This window comes from Nerophis ophidion, linkage group LG04 (assembly GCF_033978795.1).
Source record: "Nerophis ophidion isolate RoL-2023_Sa linkage group LG04, RoL_Noph_v1.0, whole genome shotgun sequence".
Taxonomy (NCBI): Eukaryota; Metazoa; Chordata; class Actinopteri; order Syngnathiformes; family Syngnathidae; genus Nerophis; species Nerophis ophidion.
The window spans coordinates 64,778,098-64,805,582 of record NC_084614.1 but is presented as its reverse complement, the minus strand read 5'-3'; the positions used below and the strand labels follow the sequence as shown (position 1 = coordinate 64,805,582).

Genomic DNA, 27,485 nt, shown 5'->3' with positions numbered 1-27,485 from the left:
CTATCTATTTATCTATCCATCCATCCATCCATCCATCCATCCATCCATCCATCCATCCATCTATATATATATATATATATATATATATATATATATATATATATATATATATATATATATATATATATATATATATATACATTGAGTGGTTTTTTCCAGATTCTCTGAACCTTTTGATGATTATATGGACCGTAGATGTTCATTCATTCATTCATTTTCTACCGCTTATTCCCTTTTTTTGGGGGGTTGCGGGGGGTGCTGGCGCCTATCTCAGCTACATCGGGCGGAAGGCGGGGCACACCCTGGACAAGTCGCCACCTCATCGCAGGACCAACACAGATAGACAGACAACATTCACACACTAGGGCCAATTTAGTGTTGCCAATCAACCTATCCCCAGGTGCATGTCTTTGGAGGTGGGAGGAAGCCGGAGTACCCGGAGGGAACCCACGCATTCACGGGGAGAACATGCAAAGTCCACACAGAAAGATCCCGGCCTGGATTCGAACCCAGGACTGCAGGAACTTTCGTATTGTGAGGCAGACGCACTAACCCCTCTGCCACCGTGAAGCCACCGTAAATGTTGAAATCCCTAAATTTCTTGCAATTGCACTTTGAGAAACGTTGTTCTTAAACTGTTTGACTAATTGTTCACCAAGTTTTTGGGAAAGACTGAGCATTTTTTGGGAAGCTGTTTTTATACCCAATCATGGCACCCAACTGTTCCCAATTAGCCTGCACACCTCTGGGATGTTCCAAATAAGTGTTTGATGAGCATTCCTCAACTTTATCAGTATTTATTGCCACCTTTCCCAACTTCTTTGTCACGTGTTGTTGGCATCAAATTCTAAAGTTAATGATTATTTGCAACAAAACAATGTTTATCAGTTTGAACATCAAATATGTTGTCTTTGTAGCATATTCAACTGAATTTGGGTTGAAAATGATTTGCAAATCATTGTATTCTGTTTATATTTACATCTAACACAATTTCCTAACTCATATGGAAATGGGGTTTGTACCTTTAATGTTATTTAATTGGTCATCTTTGAAGTTTCATGGAATATCATTCAGTTTTCGAGTGGCGACCAAGCTTGCGTCATATCGGTGCATATTTTGTCGGTTGCATTTTTTTAATGAAACAAAGTCGGACAGAAACCTAGCAGGAAACGAGAGAATGGCGAGACAAAGGAGATGATGACAAAAAGATATTATTTCAGTGTTGTGGCAGCTGCCTTCTCCTGTCAGCGAGAATTATTATTTTGTAATGCCCCCCCGTCACGCCAGCGCCGACATGTGATGACAGTCTTATCTTCCGATAATGCAGGATTGACCCAAACCATCCAATTATGTCAGCTGGTGGGCCACAATCAAACACGGCGGCAGGTAGCAATCTGCTATTCAAAACCCATTTGAGGCTAATCATATTAAACGCACACAGATATTGCGTTTGTACACAGTCGTCTGCGTGGCAAGAATGTGTCCTTGCATCGGAGGTGCGACTTTGTGGAAGTTAAAATGGCAGCGTGGGCACGCCGTGATTGATGCCAATCCCCGGCAAAGATAAAAGCAGTATTTATGAGGCAATAAGGCAAAAAGTGACAGTGGCACGGCGAGGGAAGAAGAGGCAATAAAAGAAGTAGGAGTTTTGGTTTGTGTTTGTTGTTGTTTCACCCGTCACTGAGCCTTTGATGGACTCATGCCTGTCCTGTGATGATTGTCCCGGGAGTCCTCCCTTATTGACTATTGATTTATGATCACAACTCTGGACAAATAAGGACGCTCATCGTGGAAGTCAAGCATCTGTTCAAAGATATCTAACGCCCTTTTAGCGCTCCATTGCAATAGTTTTAGGATAGGATAGGTCTTTATTGCACAAGTACAACGAAACTTTGTTTTCAGCACAAACCTGTTCAAGATTAGACAAACAAACAGTGTACAGGATTACAGAACAAGAACGTTGAGGGGTCGCCATAAGGCGCCCCGTAAAAGATGGGAAAAAGGTAAACGCCGGGGAAGGATGAGTAAAAAAATACAATCCAGACTGGGCTCCTAAGGGGGCCCAGTCTGGAGTGGGAAAAAAACCTCCATAGCAAAGCACATTTACATATTACAACATACATCTCAAGATATCTAGCAACAGAGGGAAGGTAGTTAAAGGTCATGGTGGTAGGCCGCAGCTCTCAGGCGCTGACCATCCATTCATCACCCCTATGGGATTTGCGTCGAGGTCATTGGGTTGGGGGACGATGGGGTGTGTATGTGTGGCGTATATTTTTGTGGATGTGTGTGTAAGCCTGTTGTGTGTCTCTGTTCCGCGGCCTTGATGTATTGCAGTCGCTAGTCCAAAGTCAACAACAACAGGTGTGTGTCCATGAAAGACAAGAAGCGAGTTTGTTGTGTCTTCGCTGCGCTGTCCTTCGGGAGAGTCTCAAAGCCAGGGAAACAATCCAAGTTAGAATGATTTTTATGCGGGTAAAAATAAAATTAGCTTTTCACTCTAAATTGTCTCTGACTGGTCCTCATTTCAGATTGAATCCGATCCTGTTCTTGTTGTTCGGTCTGATTTGTTTGAATTTTCAAGCATTTTTTCCCTTTGGAAAATATTGGAAATAGTTCAATCAATCAATCAATCAATCAAAGTGTATTTATAAAGCCCTATATCACAAGTGTCTCAAAGGGCTGCACAAGCCACAAAGACATCCTCGGCTCAGATCCCGCATCAGGGCAAGAAAAAAGTCAACCCAATGGGATACAATGAGAAACCTTGAAGGTGTCAGGCTTTCCCCTGACAGTTTGTCTATGTTTTAGTTTTTTCCTCTGCATTTCCTCAGTGTTTAGTATCTCCTGTCTTTAGTTCCTTTCTAGTGCTCTTATTTTGTCAGCTTCCTGTCTTGTTCCCTGAGTGCTGTGTTCCTCCTCAGCTGTGGCTGATTGGCACCTGGCCACACCTGTTGCCAATCAACCTGCTCCTATTTGTACCTACTTTGTCTTGTGTCAGTCTCTGGATCATTGTATTGTCATTTGTATTGTCGTTACCATATATCACTCTTGTCGTGCTACCTGTCATGTCGTTTTGTTACAGCTACTACCTGTCGTGCTACATTTTGTCCTGGTCGTCGTAGCGGTAAGCTGTTTCTGTTCGCATTAGTTATTTCCAGTTTTTCTGTTTGTTATCCACTAGCTTCCATGCTAAAGTTTATTTTTGTTTTCCAGCTTCCAGTGCTAGCTCCCTTAGTTTGTTATTCCGCCCACGTGCGTGCTTTTTTGTTTGTTCTTGTTTAGTTTTAATTAAATCATGTTTTCATATTCTATGCCTGCCTCCGTCTCTGCGTCTTGGAGGAGGTAACCATAGATGTGGGGACCCCAGCCCCCTGGGCGAATGGTGCAATGGACGTCGAGTGGATCTAGTTAATAGTGTGAGAGTCCAGTCCATAGTGGGGCCAACAGGGATTCATCTTCAATCAATCAATGTTTATTTATACAGCCCTGAATCACAAATGTCTCAAAGGGCTGCACAAGCCTCAACGGCATCCTCGGTTCAGATCCCACATCAGGGCAAGGAAAAACTCAACCCAGTTTGATGACAATGAAAAGCGTGGGAGAGGACCGCAGATGTGGCTGACCCCCATCTATTTTCCTCCATCTTTGTGTTACTGTTTGGTGCTTCTCGCTAGCGAGGCTCCCTGTCCCGCCTCCACCCACAGAGACAAATACTGTGGATGGCTGACAAGAGGGTTCACTGCCCTCATTTAATCCTGCCATTGAATAAACATGCTCAAGTGCCAAGTGTGATGCACAGAGTGAACCCTCTTGTAAGCACAATACGGAAAATCGCGGTTGTACGGTATACCGGTACTAATGAATTAAAAACGGTACCACACTGCTTCTGAAAAATACCGGTATATTTTTTTTACGCACATGACTGCACCGTCGTCATATTGTGACATTGCTGGTAAAACGAGCAGACTGGCACATGTTAGGCAAAGCATTCACACGATGTAGTTACAAAAAGACAAACTATGAAGACATAAGAGGGAGAATGGAAGCTACAACACCGAAGCACCGCTCTCAAAGAGATGTTTTTAAACAAGCCTAGCTAACTGGCGGCTAACGTGTTTTAGCTACTTCTTATTCACTATTCATCGCCGCCATGGTGACAAATAAAGTGTTGATTTAGTTACTGAAAACCAGTAACTAGTTTCAGCTACTAGTCACTTTATTTCAAAAGTAACTCGGTTACTAACTCAGTTACTTACACCAAAAAGTAATGCGTTACTGTAAATTGGTTGTACTTGTATAGCGCTTTTCTACCTTTTTTTTTTTTTTAAAGGAACTCAAAGCGCTTTGACACTATTTCCACATTCACCCATTCACACACACATCCACTCACTGATGGCGGGAGCTGCCATGCAAGGCGCTAATCAGGACCCATCAGGAGCGAAGGGTGAAGTGTCTTGCTCAAGGACACAACGGACGTGATGGTAGAAGGTGGGGATTGAACCAGGAACCCTCAGATTGCTGGCACGGCCACTCTCCCATCTTCGCCATGCTGCCCCACTGTGAAAAGTAACTATTTAGTTATACTTCTTTTTAAAAAAAATAATGATAAATAAGGCTCCCATTAATGCCCTTTTAGCCTTCATTTCAGTACTGTTATTGTACTGGAAATAATACAATCTGTTGATCAACTTGACATGCATTTGCATCCCTGAATTCTACTAAGCAATGTGGTCTACATACAACACACAAAGACAAAGATATGTTTCAAAGGCCCAATTTATTTTGGGCCAAAACATATTGACAAAACTATTTTAAATAGCTGCAACGTAACATACATAGGTATCAAACAGCATAATAACAACATGTCACAACATAGCTGTAAACCTGGCTTCACCCAAGGAAAGCACACATGACAGATACTGCTTATACACACGCCTAACAAGAATTTTTTTTTCTCTCAAGGAATTGTAAAATAAAATCATGTCTTCAGGACATCAACACTGTACTGAAGCCCAGAACACTCTACATATTTCCCCAGTTTTAGTTTAGAGATACAGTGGGGCAACAAGTATTTAGTCAGCCACCGATTGTGCAAGTTCTCCCACTTAAAATGATGACAGAGGTCTGTAATTTTCATCATAGATACACTTCAACTGTGAGAGACAGAATGTGAAAAAAAATCCAGGAATTCACATTGTAGGAATTTTAAAGAATTTATTTGTAAATTATGGTGGAAAATAAGTTTTTAGTCAACCATTCAAAGCTCTCACTGATGGAAGGATAATTTGGCTCAAAATCTAACGATACATGGCCCCATTCATTCTTTCCTTAACACGGATCAGTCGTCCTGTCCCCTTAGCAGAAAAACAGCCCCAAAGCATGATGTTTCCACCCCCATGCTTCACAGTAGGTTTGGTGTTCTTGGGATGCAACTCAGTATTCTTCTTCCACCAAACACGACGAGTTGAGTTTATACCAAAAAGTTCTATTTTGATTTCATCTGACCACATGACATTCTCCCAATCCTCTGCTGTATCATTCATGTATCCATTTTGGTATAAACTCAACTCGTCGCGTTTGGAAGAAGAAGAATACTGAGTTGCATCCCAAGAACACCACACCTACTGTGACGCGTGGGGGTGGAAACATCATGCTTTGGGGCTGTTTTTCTGCTAAGGGGACAGGACGATCTATCCGTGTTAAGGAAAGAATGAATGGGGCCATGTATCGTGAGATTTTGAGCCAAAACCTCCTTCCATCAGTGAGAGATTTGAATGGTTGACCAAATACTTATTTTCCACCATAATTTACAAATGTTTTTTTTAATTCCTACAATGTGAATTCCTGGATTTTTTTTCACATTCTGTCTCTCACAGAAGTGTACCTATGATGAAAATTACAGACCTCTGTCATCATTTTAATTGGGAGAACTTGCACAATCGGTGGCTGACTAAATACTTTTTTGCCCCACTGTAAGTAAAGATTGGCCCACTAGCATCCCTTTTAATGTTTGTAAACTTTATAGTCTATACATTTAGAGCGATGTGATAATCAAACACTCTAAAAGTCTAGAATGAAAGGGTATATAAGAGAATTGACAGAGTGTATGTACTTTCAGTGATGAATGATGAGCAGAGGCAGAGTTTGGAGTGTTTTCTTTAGCTTGCTTTCAATGTTAAAGTACTTACTGTCCACTGTGTCCAGCTGCCTGAAATCGGTTGACTCCACTGTAGAAGTAGCCTGCATGTCTTCTAGCACATACACTGCAATGGATTTATTAAAAGGGAACATTATCACAATTTCTGAAGGGTTAAAACCAATAAAAATCAGTTCCCAGTGGCTTATTTTATTTTTCGAAGTTTTTCTCAAAATATTATCCATCACGCAATATCCCGAAAAATGGCTTCAAAGTGCCTGATTTACACCATCGCTATATCCACCCGTCCTGTGAAGTCAATGAGTGAAGCCACCAGAAACAAACATGGCAGATAGTACAGAAAGGTATAGCATAGTAGCTCGGATTCAGACTCGGATTTCAGCGGCGCAAACGATTCAACAGATTACGCATGTATTGAAACGGATGGTTGGAGTGTGGAGGCAGGTACCGAAAACGAAATTAAAAAAGAAACAAGCTTTTGAGCCATATCATGACAGACAGCGGCACTGAGGAAGCGCGGACGAATTCGGCGATCATCTTCTAACCAACGATTGGTATGTGTTTGTTTTGTCATTAAATGTGGGTGGAGGGAAAGGCTGGATGCAAATATAAGTACAAATGAGGCATAATGATGCAATATGTACATACAGCTAGCCTAAATAGCATGTTAGCATTGATTAGCTTGCAGACATGCCGTGACCAAATATGTCTGATTAGCACACTCCACATACTGTAAGTCAATAACATCAACAAAACTCACCTTTGTGATTTCGTTGACTTTATTGTTGGAAATGCATCTGCTTTGAATGTCGCAGGATATCCACACACTCCTGCCATCTCTGTCGTAGCAAAGCTGTCGTCGGCACAGTGTGCAGAACAAACGAGGGACTTTCGCATCTTTTGACCACTGTTGCAACTTGAATCCGTCTCTGATCGTGTTGTTACACCCTCCGACAACACACCGACGAGGCATGATGTCTCCAAGGTACGGGAAAACAGTCGAAAAAACGGAAAATAACAGAGCTGATTTGACTTGGTGTGTGTAATGTGTTTGAGAAAATGGCGGGTCGCTTCACAATGTGACGTCACGGGTGAAATGTCATTGCTCCGACAGGCGAACAATTGAAAGGTGTTTAAATCGCCAAATTCACCCTACTAGTGTTCGGAAATCGGTTAAAAAAACATATGGTCTTTTTTCTGCAACATCAAGGTATATATTGACGCTTACATAGGTCTGGTGATAATGTTCCCCTTTAACGTTGTCCTGGCTAGCAGTCCCTCCAATAAAATCCAGCCGCTGTGTGTCTCTCTTTACAAGCTTCGTCGAGGCATGTTGCTTTTGTACCAGTTTCAGCAGATTTGAATTGCTGTTTTGGGCAGTCGATAGGATCTTTGATCCTAGACACAACTTACATTTAAAATGTTATTTTCACCGTGCTCGACGAAAGAAAGAAAAGTAGTGAGAATATCTGCATTTTAAGAAATTCGGCTTCCGCTCTGCCATGTCTTGTTAGTAAACATAGACACGCCCCTCCCCCCCGCCACACACACACACACACACACACACACACACACACACACACACACAGCGCGCGCGGTGTGTTACTGACTATAAAAACGCGTTAGACTACTAATTACCCCTGAAAACAACGGCATTACAGTAACGCGTTACTTCACTACACACTGTAGGAGGATACAATAGCTAACCGCTAACAGCATGCTAGCGTTCCTGAACTCAAACAAATGCCATGTGTGGATTTACACAGACATCGACTGTGACGATACCAAGTACAAGAGTCGTATCCAGTCGATACTACAATGATTACATTAATTTTATTTTTTTTTCAATACTTTTGTAATTTTCTTATTCTTTATAAAGTCAGAAAATATGTCGCTGGACACAGGAGAACTTTAAATATGACCAAAGTATGATCCTGTAACTTTCTTGGTATTAGATTGATACCAGAATTTGCAGTATCACCCAGAACTTATGTAAAGTATCAAACAAAATTAAGTGTGTTTTACATTTTAACAGAAGTGTAAAGAGAACATGTTAAAACAGAAAGTAAGAAGATAATAACAGTAAATGAACAAGTAGTGTTACGACGTGGTCGCATCTTAATGCGCGGATCATTCTCCCAAGATGCAGACGGAACTCCGGGGGCAAAGTGCAGGTAAGAAAATGTTTTATTGTCCATAAATCATACAGGATATGAAACAAACAAAACAAGCGTGCTGATAGCACGGAAAGCTAAGGAAATAGTTAGCACGAAAGCATAGCATAAGAACAGGCAAACAAATGTCAAAGCTAACTTCGGGAATCAAAAAGGTAGACTGTTGCGTGAAAACAAATAAGACAGCCAGACCTAATGTGGCGAAAAGCAGGAATAAATAGCTCTCTGATTGGTGCCCGGAAGCCGGTGAGCGTCTCGAACACTAATCAGAGGCAGGTCAAACTAATCAGCCCCCATGGTAACCAAAAAACAAGCCCAGGAGTGCTGCAAACAACTGAGGGAGTCAAACTAACTGAACAAAATATGATTGTTTTGTTCAACAATAATCTGTTTTCTACTGCTTGTCCCTCATACTTTAGACAAAATTACAGAATGGGAAATAGGTTACTGCATACGTCAGCAGCCAATTAAGAGCTTTTGTTTGCTTACTTACTTCTTAAGACAAGTTGTCTCGTATGTTCACTATTTTATTTAAAGACAAATCTGTTCTTTGATTGCAATAAGAAAACGTGTGTTTAATGTATCGTGAGATTCTCTGTTAACATAAAAACAATTATGGCATGTTGTATGTTTTCCCCTTTATTTTGTAAAGTATTGAATGTAAGTATGGGTACCAAAATGTATATTACATTTTGGTACCCATACTGGCACTAAAATATTGGTATCGGGACAACTCTACAGTAAAGTTATAGAATTAATTAATTTTCATTCAACGTTCGGTTAATTGATGTACCATATTTTCCGGACTATAAGGCGCACTTAAAATCTTTTTTTTTCTTCTCAAAACGCGACAGTGCGCCTTATAACCTTGTGCGCCTAATGTAGGGACTAAATTTGGTTGCGCTTACCCACCTCAAAGCTATTTTATTTGGTACATTGTGTAATACGTCTGACCAGTAGATGGCAGTCAAACATAAGAAATAAGTATATGATGGTCTGAAGTAAACAACACCAACATTTTAAATTTTCCATTGAAAATATAGAACATTACACCATCCATCCATCCATCATCTTCCGCTTATCCGAGGTCGGGTCGCGGGGGCAACAGCCTAAGCAGGGAAACCCAGACTTCCCTCTCCCCAGCCACTTCGTCTAGCTCTTCCCGGGGGATCCCGAGGCGTTCCCAGGCCAGCCGGGAGACATAGTCTTCCCAACGTGTCCTGGGTCTTCCCCGTGGCCTCCTACCGGTTGGACGTGCCCTAAACACCTCCCTAGGGAGGCGTTCGGGTGGCATCCTGACCAGATGCCCGAACCACCTCATCTGGCTCCTCTCGATGTGAAGGAGCAGCGGCTTTACTTTGAGTTCCTCCCGGATGGCAGAGCTTCTCACCCTATCTCTAAGGGAGAGCCCCGCCACACGGCGGAGGAAACTCATTTCGGCCGCTTGTACCCGTGATCTTATCCTTTCGGTCATGACCCAAAGCTCATGACCATAGGTGAGGATGGGAACGTAGATCGACCGGTAAATTGAGAGCTTTGCCTTCCGGCTCAGCTCCTTCTTCACCACAACGGACCGGTACAACGTCCGCATTACTGAAGACGCCGCACCGATCCGCCTGTTGATCTCACGATCCACTCTTCCCTCACTCGTGAACAAGACTCCTAGGTACTTGAACTCCTCCACTTGGGGCAGGGTCTCCTCCCCAACCCGGAGATGGCACTCCACCCTTTTCCGGGCGAGAACCATGGACTCGGACTTGGAGGTGCTGATTCTCATTCCGTTCGCTTCACACTCGGCTGCGAACCGATCCAGCGAGAGCTGAAGACCCCGGTCAGATGAAGCCATCAGGACCACATCATCTGCAAAAAGCAGAGACCTAATCCTGCGGTTACCAAACCGGAACCCCTCAACGCCTTGACTGCGCCTAGAAATTCTGTCCATAAAAGTTATGAACAGAATCGGTGACAAAGGACAGCCTTGGCGGAGTCCAACCCTCACTGGAAATGTGTTCGACTTACTGCCGGCAATGCGGACCAAGCTCTGGCACTGATCGTACAGGGAACGGACCGCCACAATAAGACAGTCCGATACCCCATACTCTCTGAGCACTCCCCACAGGACTTCCCGAGGGACACGGTCGAATGCCTTCTCCAAGTCCACAAAGCACATGTAGACTGGTTGGGCAAACTCCCATGCACCCTCAAGAACCCTGCCGAGAGTATAGAGCTGGTCCACAGTTCCACGACCAGGACGAAAACCACACTGTTCCTCCTGAATCCGAGGTTCGACTATCCGACGTAGCCTCCTCTCCAGTACACCTGAATAAACCTTACCGGGAAGGCTGAGGAGTGTGATCCCACGATAGAACATTACACATGGCGCTCAAAAATGTATCGAAATGTTTTGGTACGACTTTGGTTAGCTATGAAGCCGTACCACTTAAGGGATTGTTGGCGCATTAAACATACCAGTATAATAATTATGGTGTGTGTATGAGGTAAGACATATTATCTGCTGTTTTGTTTTGCAATATTATGCAAAAGCAACATTTCTTACCTTCTGGTACCTGCTGATCTGTATTTGGGATCTGTATAACTCCTGAAAAATTGTGCGCCTCCGACTTTGTAGTAAGTGTCGACACCGTAGTCGATAAGCTTCTTCTTTTTCTTTACCTTCTTGTTATGTGACATTCATCCTCCACTGTTCCCATTTCTAATATAAAGTAGTGTAAAGTTATTACTTATATCTGTCAGTAAACTCGCCATTAAAGCGCTAAAACATACCGGTGTAGTGAATTTACATTGTTCACCGAAGGAACTTTAGTTATTAGAGAGTTCCGGTCGAATGGTTTTTCACGGGACGCATGTCCCGTGTTGTTGTTTCTCGATTAGGAAATGCTGATTGAAGTAAAGTCTGAATGTCATTAAAACAGTTAGCTCCACTTTTTGACATTTCTTCCACTCCCGTCCTTGCACGCTACACCGTTACAACAAAGATAGAAGACTTTGTCGAAGGTGAGCCACGTAAATCACACCGCCCACAAAACGGCGCATCCGGGAGCGACTGTCAGAAAGCGGCTGGAAGATGATCTGTAAAACATAATCTATGCAACATTGTGACCAAAGAACCACCATTACAAGTTATGTAGACTACAAGGAAGTGTTTTCCATTTAGAAAAAAATAATAATTATATGACTCCTTTAATGCACCCTATAATCTGGTGCGCCTAATACACTATATTCCCTAAAGTATTTGGCCACCTGCCTTTACTCACATACAGTGGGGCAAAAAAGTATTTAGTCGGCCACCGATTGTGCAAGTTCTCCCACTTAAAATAATGACAGAGGTCTGTACTTTTCATCATAGGTACACTTCAACTGTGAGAGACAGAATGTGAAAACAAATCCAGTAATTCACATTGTAGGAATTTTAAAGAATTTATTTGTAAATTATGGTGGAAAATAAGTATTTGGTCAACCATTCAAAGCTCTCACTGATGGAAGGAGGTTTTGGCTCAAAATCTCACGATACATTCTTTCCTTAACACGGATCAATCGTCCTGTCCCCTTAGCAGAAAAACAGCCCCAAAGCATACTTCACAGTAGGTATGGTGTTCTTGGGATGCAACTCAGTATTCTTCTTCCTCCAAACATGACAAGTTGAGTTTATACCAAAATGGATACATGAATGATACAGCAGAGGATTGGGAGAATGTCATGTGGTCAGATGAAACCAAAATACAACTTTTTAGTATAAACTCAACTCGTCGTGGGGCCATGTATCGTGAGATTTTGAGCCAAAACCTCCTTCTATCAGTGAGAGCTTTGAATGGTTGACCAAATACTTATTTTCCACCATAATTTATAAATACATTTTTTTTAATTCCTACAATGTGAATTCCTGGATTTTTTTTCACATTCTGTCTCTCACAGTTGAAGTGTACCTATGATGAAAATTACAGACCTCTGTCATCATTTAAATTGGGAGAACTTGCACAATCGGTGGCTGACTAAATACTTTTTTGCCCCACTGTATGACCTTGAAGTGCCATTCCATGGAATTGTCCAACATGTTTTGGTATCCTGGAGCATTGAAAGTTCCTTTCACTGTAACTAAGGGGCCAAGCCCAACTCCTGAAAAACCAACTCCACACCATAATTTTTCCTCCACCAAAAATTTCACACTTGGCACAATGCAGTCTAAAATGTAGCATTCTCCTGGCAACCTCCAAACCCAGACTCTTCCATCAGATTGCCAAATGGAACAGCGTGATTCATCACTCCAGAGAAGGCGTCTCCACTGCTCTAAAGTCCAGTGACGGCGTGCTTTACAGCGCTGCAGCCCACGCTTTGCATTGAACTTGGTGATGTATGGCTTAGATGCAGATGTTCGGCCATGGAAACCCATTCCATGAAGCTCTCTGCGTACTGTACATTGTAAATAGGAAGGTCACATGACGTTTGGAGCTCTGTAACAACTGACTGTGCAGAAAGTCGTGGCTTTCCACTTGGTGGCTGAGTTGCTGTTGTTCCCAAACTTCACTTTTCTTATAATAAAGTTGACTTTGGAATATTTAGGAGCAAGAACATTTCTGGATTTGTTGCACAGGTGGCATTCTCTGACATTTCCACACTGGAAATCACTGAGAGCGGCTTATTCTTCCACAAATTTTTGTAGAAATAGTCGTCATGCCTAAGTGCTTGGTTTTATACACCGGACCAAGTGATTAGGACACCTGATTCTCATCATTTGGATGGGTGGCCAAATACTTTTGGCAATATAGTGTACTGTATATGAAAAAGGATCACTAATAGACCATTCATTGGCAGTGTGCTCTATTGAGAGGCCCAAAATATGTTTCAGTCATCATCTAATATGATATTATAGCAAGAGTCGGGAACTTTCTTGGCTGAGAGAGCCATGAAAGCCAAATATTTGAGAATGTATTTCCGTGAGAGCCATATCATATTTTTTTTAAAACTGAATACAACTAAATGCGTGCATTTTTAAGTGAGACCAACATTTTTAGGGTACAAAAAGTCTCTTATTTTTTTTACTATTATTGTTTTTCTGAAGCTAATCAATAATAAATATAATGCTACTTACCATTAATGCAACTTCTTGAACAGGTGTGCTAAAAAACGGATGGATGGATTAAAATGCGTGAGAATGTTTTATATTTTGAACGTTACTTTCAACACAGTGATCACCAGCAGAATTATTCATTACTTAACGAATTAGGTAATGTCAGCTAAGATTTATCTAGGAGCCAGATGCAGTCATCCAAAGAGCCACATCTGGCTCCAGAGCCATAGGTTCCCTACCCCTGTATTATAGTGTTGTAAATCCAGTGGCATACATTGTGGTTGTCCTTTTCTTCTACGACTAGTCCTCTCTCACTAATAAACGCTTCGTTCTCTGTTCGCTCAGCCGTGCCTACAAAAGCCCGTCGAGGCAATCTGCGGCGTTACAGAGCGACCAAGATTGCCATTTAGCCTGTGATAATTTTTTTTTTTTTTGCCCATTCCAACTCCCCGCCGCTTATACATTTATAAGGCCACAGTGTTCCAAGCGTCGTGTTTGCAGATCATTCCAGGACAAGTACAAGGACAAAGAATGCAATTTCTATCATGTCGGGGCCGTCCGATCGCTTCCGTTTTCTTACGCTTGTGTTTCCCGTGAAGGCGACGGGACAAGCAAAGAAAGTATAGAAAGTTATTAACCTTTGATCCAAGTTGCAGATATGAAGTGTTGCCGGGAAGAAAGAGGAGAGCCTATTGATCGCGGAGGGAAAATAAAAATAGAAAAATAAAAAAAAAACACCTGAAATGCTTTCATGTGCAAAAGTGGAAATGATGAGGAAAGTTCAGTCTGGAGACTTCTCAGCATTCACAAAGGCACTTAAGGGGGAATCAATTTCCTCTCTTGTTGTTGAGATTAAAGTCTTGTCAATGCTCACTAAATGTCAAGACACAACACTTCTCTAGTCCGCTGGCGCCCATCGTATTTTTTCGTCGCTGTTTTTTTTTTTGCTTTGTTTTCCCTCCAGCGGTTAGCGAGAACACTAATAGATTATGTTGATGGGATGCAGACATACACAGAGTGGACGCTACAATCAATAAGAAAATGGTTGCTGAAAAAGTAGTATAATTACTCCCATTCTCACCGTCATTCAAGTGTAAAAATAGAAAACTTCTGTTGATAGTCCTAAAAATACTAATAAAACATAACACTGTGAGCGTTAACTTTTAACATTGAATACAAATCTTGTAATTTCAGTCTCCAAAGCACAACAAGAAATAAGAGGTAAAAGTATTTTCCCCATACCAATATTTTGGTACCGGAACTAAAATTATTTAAATAATTTTCTAAATAAAGGGAACCACAAAAAATTGCATTATTGTCTTTATTCAAACAAAAAAACCTTAGGGTACATTAAACATATGTTTTTTATTGCAAGTTTGTCCTTAAATAAAATACTGAACATACAAGACAACTTGTATTTTAGTAGTAAGTAAGCAAACAAAGGCTCCTAATTTAGCTGCTGACTAATATTTTGTCAAAATTATTAAGGACAAGTAGTAGAAAATGAATTATTAATAGACCTGCTCATTTACTGTTAATATCTGATTACTTTCTCTTTTAACATGTTCTAACTACATTTCTGTTAATATGTCCATCCATCCATCCATCCTCTTTTGCTTATCCAAGGCCGGGTCGCGGGTGCAGCAGCCTAAGCAGGGAAGCCCAGACTTCCCTCTCCCCAGCCACTTCGTCTAGCTCTTCCCGGGGGATCCCGAGGCGTTCCCAGGCCAGCCAGGAGACATAGGCTTGCCAACGTGTCCTGGGTCTTCCCCGTAGACTCCTACCGGTTGGACTTGCCCTAAACACCTCCCTAGGAAGGCGTTCGGGTGGCATCCTGACCAGATGCCCGAACCACCTCATCTGGCTCCTCTCGATGTGGAGGAGCAGCGGCTTTACTTTGAGTTCCTCCCGGATGGCAGAGCTTCTCACCCTATCTCTAAGGGAGAGCCCCGCCACACGACTAATTTCGGCCGCTTTTACCCGTGGTCTTGTCCTTTCGGTCATAACCCAAAGCTCATGACCATAGGTGAGGATGGGAACGTAGATCAACTGGTAAATTGAGAGCTTTGCCTTCCGGCTCAGCTCCTTCTTCACCACAACGGATCGGTACAACGTCCGCATTACTGAAGACGGCGCACCGATCCGCCTGTCGATCTCACGATCCACTCTTCCCTCACCCGTGAACAAGACTCCTAGGTACTTGAACTCCTCCACTTGGGGCAGGGTCTCCTCCCCAACCCGGAGATGGCATTCCACCCTTTTCCGGGCACAAAACCACGGAATCGGACTTGGAGGTGCTGATTCTCATTCCGGTCACTTCACACTCGGCTGCGAACCGATCCAGTAAGAGCTGAAGATCCCGGTCAGATGAAGCCATCAGGACCACATCATCTCCAAAAAGCAGAGAGCTAATCCCGCGGCCACCAAACCAGAACCCCTCAACACCTTGACTGAGCCTAGAAATTCTGTCCATAAAAGTTATGAACAGAATCGGTGACAAAGGACAGCCTTGGCGGAGTCCAACCCTCACTGGAAATGTGTTGGACTTACTGCCGGCAATGCGGACCAAGCTCTGGCACTGATCATACAGGGAGCGGACCGCCACAATAAGACAGTCCGATACCCCATACTCTCTGAGCACTCCCCAAAGGACTTCCCGAGGGACGCGGTCGAATGCCTTCTCCAAGTCCACAAAGCACATGTAGACTGGTTGGGCAAACTCCCATGAACCCTCAAGGACCCTGCCGAGAGTATAGAGCCGGTCCACAGTTCCACGACCAGGACGAAAACCACACTGTTCCTCCTGAATCCGAGGTTCGACTATCCGGCGTAGCCTCCTCTCCAGTACACCTGAATAAACCTTACCGGGAAGGCTGAGGATGTTAATATGTAACAATCATTTATTCTTCTGTTGTTGGGATACTTTACATTAGTTTTGGATGAAATTTGGGTATCAATCCGATACCAAGTAGTTACAGGATCATACATTGCTCATATTCAAAGTCCTCAAGTGTCCACGGACATATTTCCTGAGTTCATAAACATGACATACATTTAAAAAAAAAACGAAAGAAGATGTTGTGATGCCAAAAAATATCGACGTAATCATAGTAGTATCTACTGGATACGCTCCTGTAGTTGGTATCATTACAGTGGATGTCAGATGTAGATCCACCAATGGTGTTTGTTTAAATTGTGACGCCTGTGAGCTACGGTGTGTATTGATTGATTGATTGATACTTTTTTTTATTAGTAGATTGCACAGTTCAGTACATATTCCGTACAATTGACCACTATATGGTAACACCCGAATAAGTTTTTCAACTCGTTTAAGTCGGGGTCCACGTTAATCAATTCATGGTACAAATATATACTATCAGCATAAAACAGTCATCACACAGGTTAATCATCATAGTATATACATTGAATTATTTACATTATTTACATTCCGGGGGTTTGGGATGAGGAGCTTTGGTTGATATCAGTACTTCAGTCATCAACAATTGCATCAACAGAGAAATGGACTTTGAAACAGTGTAGGTCTTACTTAGTAGGATATGTACAGCCAGCCGAGAACATAGTGAGTTCCGATAGCATAAGAACAAGTATATACATTAGAAGTACATTTGATTATTTACAATCCGGGGAGATGGGATGTGAATGGAGGAGGGTATTAGTAAAGGGTTGAAGTTGCCTGGAGGTGTTGTTTTAGAGCGTTTTTAAAGGGATATAGAGATGCACTTACTTTTACACCTGTTCGGAGTGCATTCCACATTGATGTGGCATAGAAAGAGAATGAGTTAAGACCTTTGTTAGATCGGAATCTGGGTTTAACGTGATTTGTGGAGCTCCCCCTGGTGTTGCGGTCATTTACGTTAAGGAAGTAGTTTGACATGTACTTCGCTATCAGGGAGGTGTAGCGGATTTTATAAACTAGGCTCGGTGCAAGTTGTTTTACTCTGTCCTCCACTCTGAGCCAGCCCACTTTGGAGAAGTGGGTTGGAGTGGAGTGAGGTGTGATCTGGGGTGGAGGTCTAAAAGTAACCGTAGTGAAGCATGTTTAGCTATTCCTCGTCCTGCAGGGATGATACTTGTATAAAACTTACTTTATTTGTCGCCATAAAGGCGAGGATTAGTGATTTAGAAGTAGATAAAACACAACCGACAGCGACTGGACTTTACCCACTAGCTAGCTAGCCATGTCTTAAAGCACCTTTTCCTGAGGGCGTTTCTGTTATAACTTCCCCTTTATCTTTAGTTTTTAAGCCAAAATGCGTCCATTCTCCCTTTTCTGTGTACACACTGTGTCTGCTTGTAAGTACTTTGTGATTGTGCGCTGCCGAACGTGCTCCTCTGCTCATAAACCAGCAATGACACAACGTGACTACGACGGGGGAGCGGGATGTTTGGCGGACCGGTACTTTTCAGATTCTTTAGTATTGCGGTACTATACTAATACCGGTAATATTCTAACGTTCTTATGTCATTTGTGTGCAAAAATAAGCTAACCAGTGTGACTATTACTTCGAAACAAGGTTCTGTTGTCATGACAACGCTGCTCGTCGCGAATCGTTTTGTTGTTGTTATTTTCCCCGCGGTTAGCGAGAATGCTAATATATAATGTTGTTGCAAACACTCACAGAGCGAGACGCTCAGACATACAAGGAAAATTGTCAGAAGAAGTAGTTTAACTGAAAATCAAACAAGTTGAGTGTGTATTGAATTAATGACGGCAATTAACGAGACTCGAAAGGGGGCGCGGCAGAGGGCGCAACGGGGTTAGGCAAAGAAGATTCATGTTTTAATTTGGCAACTTGCACAGACTGCTAATCGGTCTGGGAACAAATTAGAAGAAGTCTGCAAGAAAGCTGCGCCGACAAAAGGGTGGAGAGAATGTTGTTATTACTCAAGGATACAAGTCAGTGCCAGTCTGCAAATGTCACAAAGACAAATTGCTTGTTAGACATGCAGCATCACAGTGTTTTGCTTGTAAAAAAAAAAAGTATTTTGTATCCTGCAATATTGCTGTTTGCAAATACATGACTTATTGTTGTTTGTTTGTTCTCCAGGCTGGAGTCGCCCACTCGCTCCCTGCTAATGGAGGCCCCCAAAGGCATCCAGATCCTGGCCGAAGCCGGAGACATCCAAGCCATCTGCAGGAACGAGCTGCGACTGGAGTCCAAAGACGGAGAGGCGAGTACAAGCCTTTTTAAGTGACACTATAACCCCCCAAAATCAACACTAAGTTGGACATTTAAAGGCCTACTGAAACCCATTACTACCCACCACACAGTCTGATAGTTTATACAACAATGATGAAATATTAACATTGCAACACATGCCATACGGCCTTTTTAGTTTACTAAATTGCAATTTAAAATTTCCCGCGAAGTGTCCTGTTGAAAACGTCGCGGTATGATGATGTGTACGCGTTACGTTACGGACTGTTAGGAAATATGAGCGCTGCACACACACACAGCTAAAAGTCATCTGCTTTAACCGCATAATTACACAGTATTTTGGAGATATGTGTTGCTGAATCTTTTGCAATGTGTTCATTTATTAATGGAGATTGTAAAGAAGAATGCTGTTGGTGGAAAGCGGTGGATTGCAGCTGCCGTTAGCACTGAGACGCAGCGGGAGTTTGTTGTGGAGCTAAGCGGTCAAGCGAACATGTTTTCTCTACATCAACAAGCATGTTTTTGGATGGGGAAATTGTGATATATATATCTTACCGAAGACATCCGTGGATTATTCGTCGTTTTGCAGCAGCTTTGGGCTTGGCTCCTCGACTTCTCTCTAAGACACAGTGTGTTCACCGCAGCCATCCGACCTCAAGGAATGTCTTTACAGTCTTTACTTTACAATCTTTAAAATCTCACTAAAACACTATTAAAACAATAAGCAGATAAGGGATCTTCCAGTATTATCCTAGTAAATGTGTCTAATTACATCTGAAACGCTCACACTGCCGCCGCCCGGAGCCGTCGCTTTTAAAAAAAAAAAAATGTTTTATTTTTTTCTATTCCTTTACTATCAATATCCTAATTCACGAATCTTTCATCCTCACTCAAATTAATGGGGAAATTGTCATGTTCTCGGTCCAAATAGCTCTTTTTGTTGGAGGCTCCCATTAAAAACAATGTGAGGATGTGAGGAGCCATCAACGGGTGACGTCATCGTCTGCGACTTCCGGTAAAGGCAGGGCTTTTCTGTTAGCGACCAAAAGTTGCGAACTTTATCGTCGATGTTCCCTACTAAATCCTTTCAGCAAAAATATGGTAATATCGCGAAATGATCAAGTATGACACATAGAATGGACCTGCTATCCCCGTTTGAATAAGAAAATCTCTTTTCAGTAGGCCTTTAAACTTACACGTCAAAAGTCTCCTATGGTCACCGCCGTATGTGTGATCGACAATAACAAATAAGTGCTGGTGTTCTGGAAAAATGTGCCACCCGTAAAAATGCGCTGCCCAAGGCAAGTGAGCATGCGTACTAACCATAATAATAGCAATTAGGGTAAAAATGTTGTTACATTGTGGTTATTTTAGCATTAGTTTTACATAGCGGTGCCCTGGTGGCTCCATGGCGCTTTTTTTTTTAATGTATGAAAATGGAAAAAAAAATAGGGTGAAAAAAAGTTTTTGTGTGAATATGGTTTCTGTAGGAGGACACACATGACACAAACTTTCCTAATTGTTAGAAAGCCCACTGTTTAATAACACTGATAAGGGTATTTGTTTTTTTCCTACTAATGTCAGCGGTCCTTGAACACACCGTTGTGTGGACTGTGACTCAACAGTTTGTTTACATGTATAACTTTCTCCGACGCTGCCACAGAAAGACTTGTTTTATGCCACCCTTTCTTTGTCTCATTTTGTCCACCAACCGTTTTGTACTGTGCGTGACTGCACAAAGGTTCTAAGATAGTCATCTCACCCTCTGAGAAGTTTTACTAATGTTTTCCAATGTTGTAAAAATGTGTAGATATAAATTACATTTTAACATTTCTGTCAAGGAAGATTTGCTAGATTGCTGATTTTGATAGTAGGTTAATATAGCTAATTAGCCACTTACATCATGTGTTGCCGTCATTATAACAATTATAGAAGGCTTTTAATTTTTTGCGGCTCCAGACAGATTAATTTTTTGTATTTGTGGTCCAATATGCCTCTTTCAACATTTTGAGTTGCCGACCCCTGGTCTATACTGTATGGCAGGGGTCGGGAACCTTTTTGGTTGAGAGAGCCATGAAAGCCAAATGTTTCAAAATGTATTTCCGTAAGAGCCATATAACATTTTTCAACACTGAATACAACTAAATTCGTGCATTTTTAAGTATGACCAACATTTGTAGAGTGTAATAAGTCTCTTATTCTTTTTAACAACATTGTTCTCCTAAAAGTTAACCAATAATAAATATAATACTCCTTACCATTAATGCGACATCTTGAACAGGTGCGGTAGAAAACGGATGGTTGGATTAAAATGCGTGAGAATGGTTTATAATTTGAACGTTATTTTTGAAACTGTGATTACCAGCGGAATTATTCATTACTTATCGTGTTAAGTAATGTCAGCTAAGATTTATCTGATAGCCAGATGCAGTCATCTGGCTCTAAAGCCATAGGTTCCCTACCCCTGGTTTAAGCATTAGACACCTTTTTACCTGCACTCTGCCTCCCACTGTTTCCCACATCTACAAAGCAATTAGCTACCGACTGCTACCTACTGATATTAGGAAAGTGACCGTGCTAGCAACCTGAGGGTTGCTAGGGCAGTGACTAGGCCATCCTAGTCACTGGCATTGTGTCCTTGGGCAAGACACTTTATACACCTGCCCCCAGTGCCACCCACACTGGTTTAAATGTAACTTAGATATCGGGTGTCACTTTGTAAAGCGCTTTGAGTCACTAGAGAAAAGCGCTATATAAATATAATTATCTGAGAGCCATATGTAGTCATCAAAAGAGCCACATCTGGCTCTAGAGCCATAGGTTCCCTACCCCTGCTGTATGGTGACAGGACGAATGTCAACAATAAGTATTTTGACAAGCTCATAGTGTATGTGAATAGTAAAAACTAAATGTTTTTAAAATCTCATCAAAATCTGTCCATTACTTGTTTTGCATAGGATTACATCACTGGTTGCATTTTTTTAATGAACCAACACACTAGGTCTAAAAGCATCATATGTGGCTGTAGGCAACCTCCCTGCTGCGTTTTTGTATTAAATCGAGGTGGAAGTATGTATTAAAATGGCCCTAGTGTGTGAATGTGAGTGTGAATGTTGTCTGTCTATCTGTGTTGGCCCTGCGATGAGGTGGCGACTTGTCCAGGGTGTACCCTGCCTTCCGCCCGATTGTAGCTGAGATAGGCGCCAGCGCCCCCCGCGACCCCGAAAGGGAAAAAGCGGTAGAAAATGGATGGATGGATGGTCTGTCAGAATCCAGCAGCTCTAGCTACCTGTGCGTTTTAGAAGGTTGCTGGTCTGAATCTCATGCACTGTTATGCAAAGTGAACTCATAAGCGATGATGAGCAGTTTGCTGCATAATTTTATCACCACTTTAATTCTGTTGCTGCTGTGTTATGTCGGTATGCGTGTCAATAAATGACCATGTGGTAAATGAGGGCTAATTATGGCCTGCTCTCAGTCAACACCATAATCACAACATTTAGGCCAGTCAGAGAATTAGCCTAGAGCATGGAACGTGTCTAAAATAAAAAAGTAAAAAAATACATTTAAAACATTTTTATTTTTTATAAATCTCACGTACCCCTTGGCATACCTTCAAGTACCCCTAGTGGTACGCATACCCCCATTTGAGAACCACTGCATTAAGTAACTGTTGAATATTAGATAACTCGTTTAGGGGGAAAATATTTCTTTATAATGAAATCTTGGGGGGGAAAAAAATACTTTTTCATGACTTTATAAAGAAAAAAACCTCCTTCTTCATGGATACGATGCCACTTTTGCCCCAAGCATGATGATGAGTCCACCCCGTGTACACATTAAATGGGTTGTACTTGTATAGCGCTTTTCTACCTTCAAGGTACTCAAAGCGCTTTGACACTACTTCCACATTTACCCATTCACACACACATTCACACACTGATGGAGGGAGCTGCCATGCAAGGATCTTTCAAGGAGGACAGTTTTGTTGAACAATAAATGAGTTAAAAAAATTTTTAAAAAAAGGCTTCACTACACATCTTAAAATGAAGGCAGTGTCAGTCAGCTACCGAAATAAGAGCTTTAATTGTAAGTTTGTTTACAGTGGAACCTCAATTTACAAACTAATGGGTTCTTGGAACAGAGTTTGTAAATCCAAAAGTTTGTATAATGAAGCAAATTTCTCAATTTGAAACAATGTAAATATGATTAATGTAAATATAATTTAATGTGTTCCAGCCCTGACAAGTCGCGCCCAGCTCTGCTGCTCGATAGCCTCTCTGCCTAATTTTAACACTTAGCTCACATATTCTGAACAAAAAAATAAACACAACACTTTTGTTTTTACTCCCATTTTTAATGAGTTGAACTCAAAAACATCTAAAACTTGTACTATATACACACAAAATACCTATTCCTGTCATTTCTGCAGTCAGCATGCCAACTGCACACTCCCTCAAAACTTTCCACATCTGTGGCATTGTGCTGGGTGATAAAACTGCACATTTCAGAGTGGCCTTTTATTGTGGTCAGCCAAAAGGCACACCTGTGCAATAATCATGCTGTTTGATCAGCATTTTGATATGCCACATCTGTGAAGTGGGATGGATTGCCTAGGTAAATAAGAAATGCTCACTAACACAGGTTTTGACAGATTTGTGAAGAATATTTGAGAGGTATAGGTAGTTTGTGGATATAGTAAAAGTTTTCCATCTTTGAGTTAAAACTCACGAAAAATGGGAACAAAAACAAAAGTGCTGCGTTCATATTTTTTTTCAGTGTAGCTATGCTAACATTGCTAGCGTTACCATATTTTGGCCTGTCTTTAAATGAAGTGTTTCCTCCCTTTTAATTACACCAAATAAAGTGAATGTCAAGGTTACCTCCTCCTCCTGATCATCCTCATCAGCCACATCTCGCCTCAATTCACAGAGCTTATTATTTGTATTCCTATTATTATTGTTAATATTTGCGGGAAACTTTTTAAACACTTTCTTCCCTTGCCTTAATCCCGCTGTGCTGATTTGAACAGATCTGACATGACACGACTGGTGCAAGCCAAATAGGGAAATCCTTTTATCAGCGCAGCCGAGCGCGTTGATGAACGCGGGGAGGAGGAGGAGGAAGAGTGATGTGATGAGTGGAACGAATCGGCCGATGGGCGGCGGAGGGGAGGCGAGGATAAGCTAGCAGGGAAAATGTAAATAAAGCAGCGTAAAAAGACAGAAGGAGGACAGAGGGCGGAGGGGAAATACGAGTCGGGGGGGTGTGGATAGATTTATATTCTTGATAATCTTTTTTTCAAAATAATGATTTTAGCAGCACTTTTCACACAGAGGTCCTGCAACTGATCCATCAGAGCTGATCAAGCATTATCCAGTCCGTTCCTTTTCCACAGTACATATTTAAATTTTTTAAAGTGAAATAATTTAGTCCCCAGTATTATGAACTACCTTTACACACGGGCTGCATATTGCACCAAGTATCAACAATATTGTTAATGTAAGCGCTAATGCAGAGGAACTATTTTTAGCGGCCCACAGAGAGGGAACTACCGTATTTTCCGGACTATAGAGCTCACTGGTATGTAAGTTGTACCCACTAAACCAGGGGTCGGGAACATTTTTGGCTGAGGGAGCCAAGAAAGCCAAATATTTTAAAATGTATTTCTGTAAGAGCCATTTAATATTTTTTTTAACACTGAACACAACTAAACGCGTGCCTTTTTAAGTAAGACCAACATTTCTAGAGTATAATAAGTCTCTTAATCTTTGGAATAACATTGTTATTCTGATGCTAACTGTGGAGGGGACGTGGCCTGCAGCGAAGCAGGGTGTGCCAGGACCGGCCTCGAAATCAGCGACAGGTGCGTAGATGGCCCATCTGGGCCTTGTTATCTAATCACCTGTCGCTCTGTTATAAGCAGCAGCCAGGAGGAGAGACGGGGTTGAAACTGGAGCCAGAGCGCGAGCGAGAACGAAAGAGAAAAAGACAATTACAGTAAAGCAATTGAGAGACTTATTGAAAAATAAAACAATATTGTAACCCTGAAACAGGCTCTCATGTCGGTGCTTGGTGGTCTGAAGAACCCCCAGGAGTGCAAGCCCCACTCTAACCAATAATAGATAAATTACTTCTTACCATTAACGCAACTTCTTGAACATAAAAAAGCATGAGAATGTTTTATATTTTGAACGTTATTTTTAACAGGTGGAATTATTCATTACTTATCGTGTCAAGCGATGTCAGCTCAGATTTATCCAAGAGCCAGATGCAGTCATCAAAAGAGCCACATCTGGCTCACGAGCCATAGGTTCCCTACCCCTGCACTAAAGTCTAGAACAGACCTGGGCAATTATTTTGACTCGGGGGCCAAATTTAGAGAAAAAAAATGTGTCTGGGGGCCGGTATTATTTTTAGGAACCCTAATACAAAACCTCACAATGTCTGATTGAATGCTAAAAACGTTATGACATCCATCCATCCATCTGTTTTCTACCGCTTTGTCCCTTTCTGGTTCGCTGGTGGAGAACATGCGAACTCCACACAAAAAGTTCCCGAGCCCGGGATTGAACTCGATAGACCGCCTTAAAAACGGAATGGAATTTCACTTTTTTTTACTGAATGACACACCCAGAATGTCTACGAAAATAAAGAATGTGGGATTTACAATAATAACTATGAAAGATAAAACACTAAATATTGACAACTTAGGTATGTAACACCCCCTCTCCATCCACATATTTTACAATTTTAAAAAATGCAACAAACACAGCAAAATATAAATGGGAAGGGTAAAAAAAAACACCTACTATCTGATATATCTGATACATCACTAAGCTTTAGAACTTTGTTGTAAAAATATCCTTCCATGTTTGTCCCTGACACCCGCATTCTAGGCTCTGGAAACACTCTGTGGAAACGCTCCCCACCCACACTGTTTGGTACCTCGTCTGAGCTACTGTGACTAACATTACCATAGTAACTAATTAGGTTACCAAAGTAACTAATTAGATTACCATAAAATCTAGTATGTCAGGGAAAAGTGCAGATTCCAACCATTGGAATAATTTGTATAGTCCAAGACTTACGGCCATTAGAAAACATCACTGCACATCATAATGGCAGCCGCACGTTCCAGCTTTAAGGATGTAAAAAAAAAATTGGGGGGAATGTCCGGCGGGCCAGATTGAAAAGCTTAAAGGGCCGCATGTGGCCCCCAGGCCTTAATTTCCCCAGGTCTGCTCTAGAAGAAACATATATTTTCCATTTATTGGTGGCACCGGAGTATAAGCCACATATGCAGTACATACGTTGTGAAATTAGGTAATAATACAGTATCCATCCATCCGTTTTCTACCGCCTGTCCCTTTGGGGGTCACGGGGGGTGCTGGAGCCTATCTCAGCTCACCTCATCACAGGGCCAACACAGATAGACAGACAACATTCACACTCACATTCACACCCTAGGGCCAATTTAGTGTTGCCAATCAACCTATCCCCAGGTGCATGTCTTTGGAAGTGGGAGGAAGCGGAGTACCCGAAGGGAACCCACGGAGTCACGGGGAGAACATGCAAACTACACACAGAAAGATCCCGAGCCCGGGATTGAACTCAGGACCTTATTATTGTGAGGCACATGCACTAACCCCAGTAAGGTTTTGTAAATGTTTACTTACATATCTTAGGTGTTTCCAAACAGTACCTGTATTTTGGCAGTAAAACGGTTGATCAAACAAAACAGAAGTCATCGTCAAAGACCTACTACTATATGCATGAAAGCATTCCTGCAGATGTCACACATCGGAACGGTTTCGAAAGTATGATTGTTTTAGTTGTATTGTAAAACTTACAAACCTTGCTTGGAGTGATGAATGAACAATCCTTTCGAGTATAAACGCTATGGATGACTAAAGAACAGAAAGGCTGTTGTACTTCCGGTTCAAAGCTCTAAACAGAAGAGCACTGCAAGCACCTGCAGCGAGCGAAGTCACCCAAAATATGGTGCCGTAGCACAAACAATAGCACGCCTTTTCTGAGATAGGCTCCAGCGACCCCGAAGGGAATAAGCGGTAGTAAATGGATGGATGGATATTTGTCTTTCAGATTTGTAAAAACAAATATTTTAAAGAAAACCAAGCAAATACACTGGAAATGTGTGTTATTCACACATATATTAGTCTGCATTTGCAACGTGACTGTCAGCAAAGAAAAATCCATAAATTAGCCACACCGTCTTATAAGCTGCAGGGTTCCAAGCGTAGGAAAAAAGTAGCGGCTCATAGTCAACAGATGTTGACATACCGAGCTGAGTTGGTAAAAGTTAATTCTAGTTGAGAAATAATACCTCTCACTTGTGTAGTAGAAGGTTGTTGCGATACACCAATAAGTTGTTCAACTTTGACCTTCAACTTAGACCCGGAAATCTCAAAAAGACACTTTTTTGCTCCCACATTTTTTTTTTTTTTTTTTTTTACCTGTGTGAGGATTAAGATTGATTATTTATCTAAAGGTATAAACATCCCATCAGTCGGCATCCCAGTGAGAGCAGACATTGGACAGTAAGTGATTGTTTTTATTGTCTCCATAGTAGATTCAAGATTCAAGATTATTTATTGTCAATTCTTTAACATGCACAAGACACATGAGAACTGAAAATTACATTTTCGGCACAGTCCCACTAAGAGCAGACATACGTTACGGGGAGTCAAGACGGGTCCGCCTACGGATCAGCCATTTTTACGGCGCTCCTTAAAAAAGGTGGGAAAAAGGTGATATTGGGAAAGGGGGAAGAGTAAAATAAAATATCAGTCAAAGGCTGGACCCCCGGGAGGGGGTCCAGACTGAGTCCAAGGGAAAAAAATAAAAATAAAAATCTTTGTTGT

At 41.7% G+C, this 27,485-nt stretch overlaps 1 protein-coding gene across 2 annotated transcripts in view; it reads left to right on the top strand.

The window, feature by feature from the left end:
* The window catches only part of sgcd (sarcoglycan, delta (dystrophin-associated glycoprotein)), a 295,898-nt gene that overhangs the window by 218,442 nt on the left and 49,971 nt on the right, over window positions 1-27,485 (top strand). For both annotated transcript variants that reach the window (XM_061898815.1, XM_061898814.1), the window contains exon 7: window positions 18,490-18,613. In XM_061898815.1, the coding sequence (XP_061754799.1) occupies window positions 18,490-18,613 (124 nt within the window). The remainder of the gene's footprint in view (window positions 1-18,489; window positions 18,614-27,485) is intronic.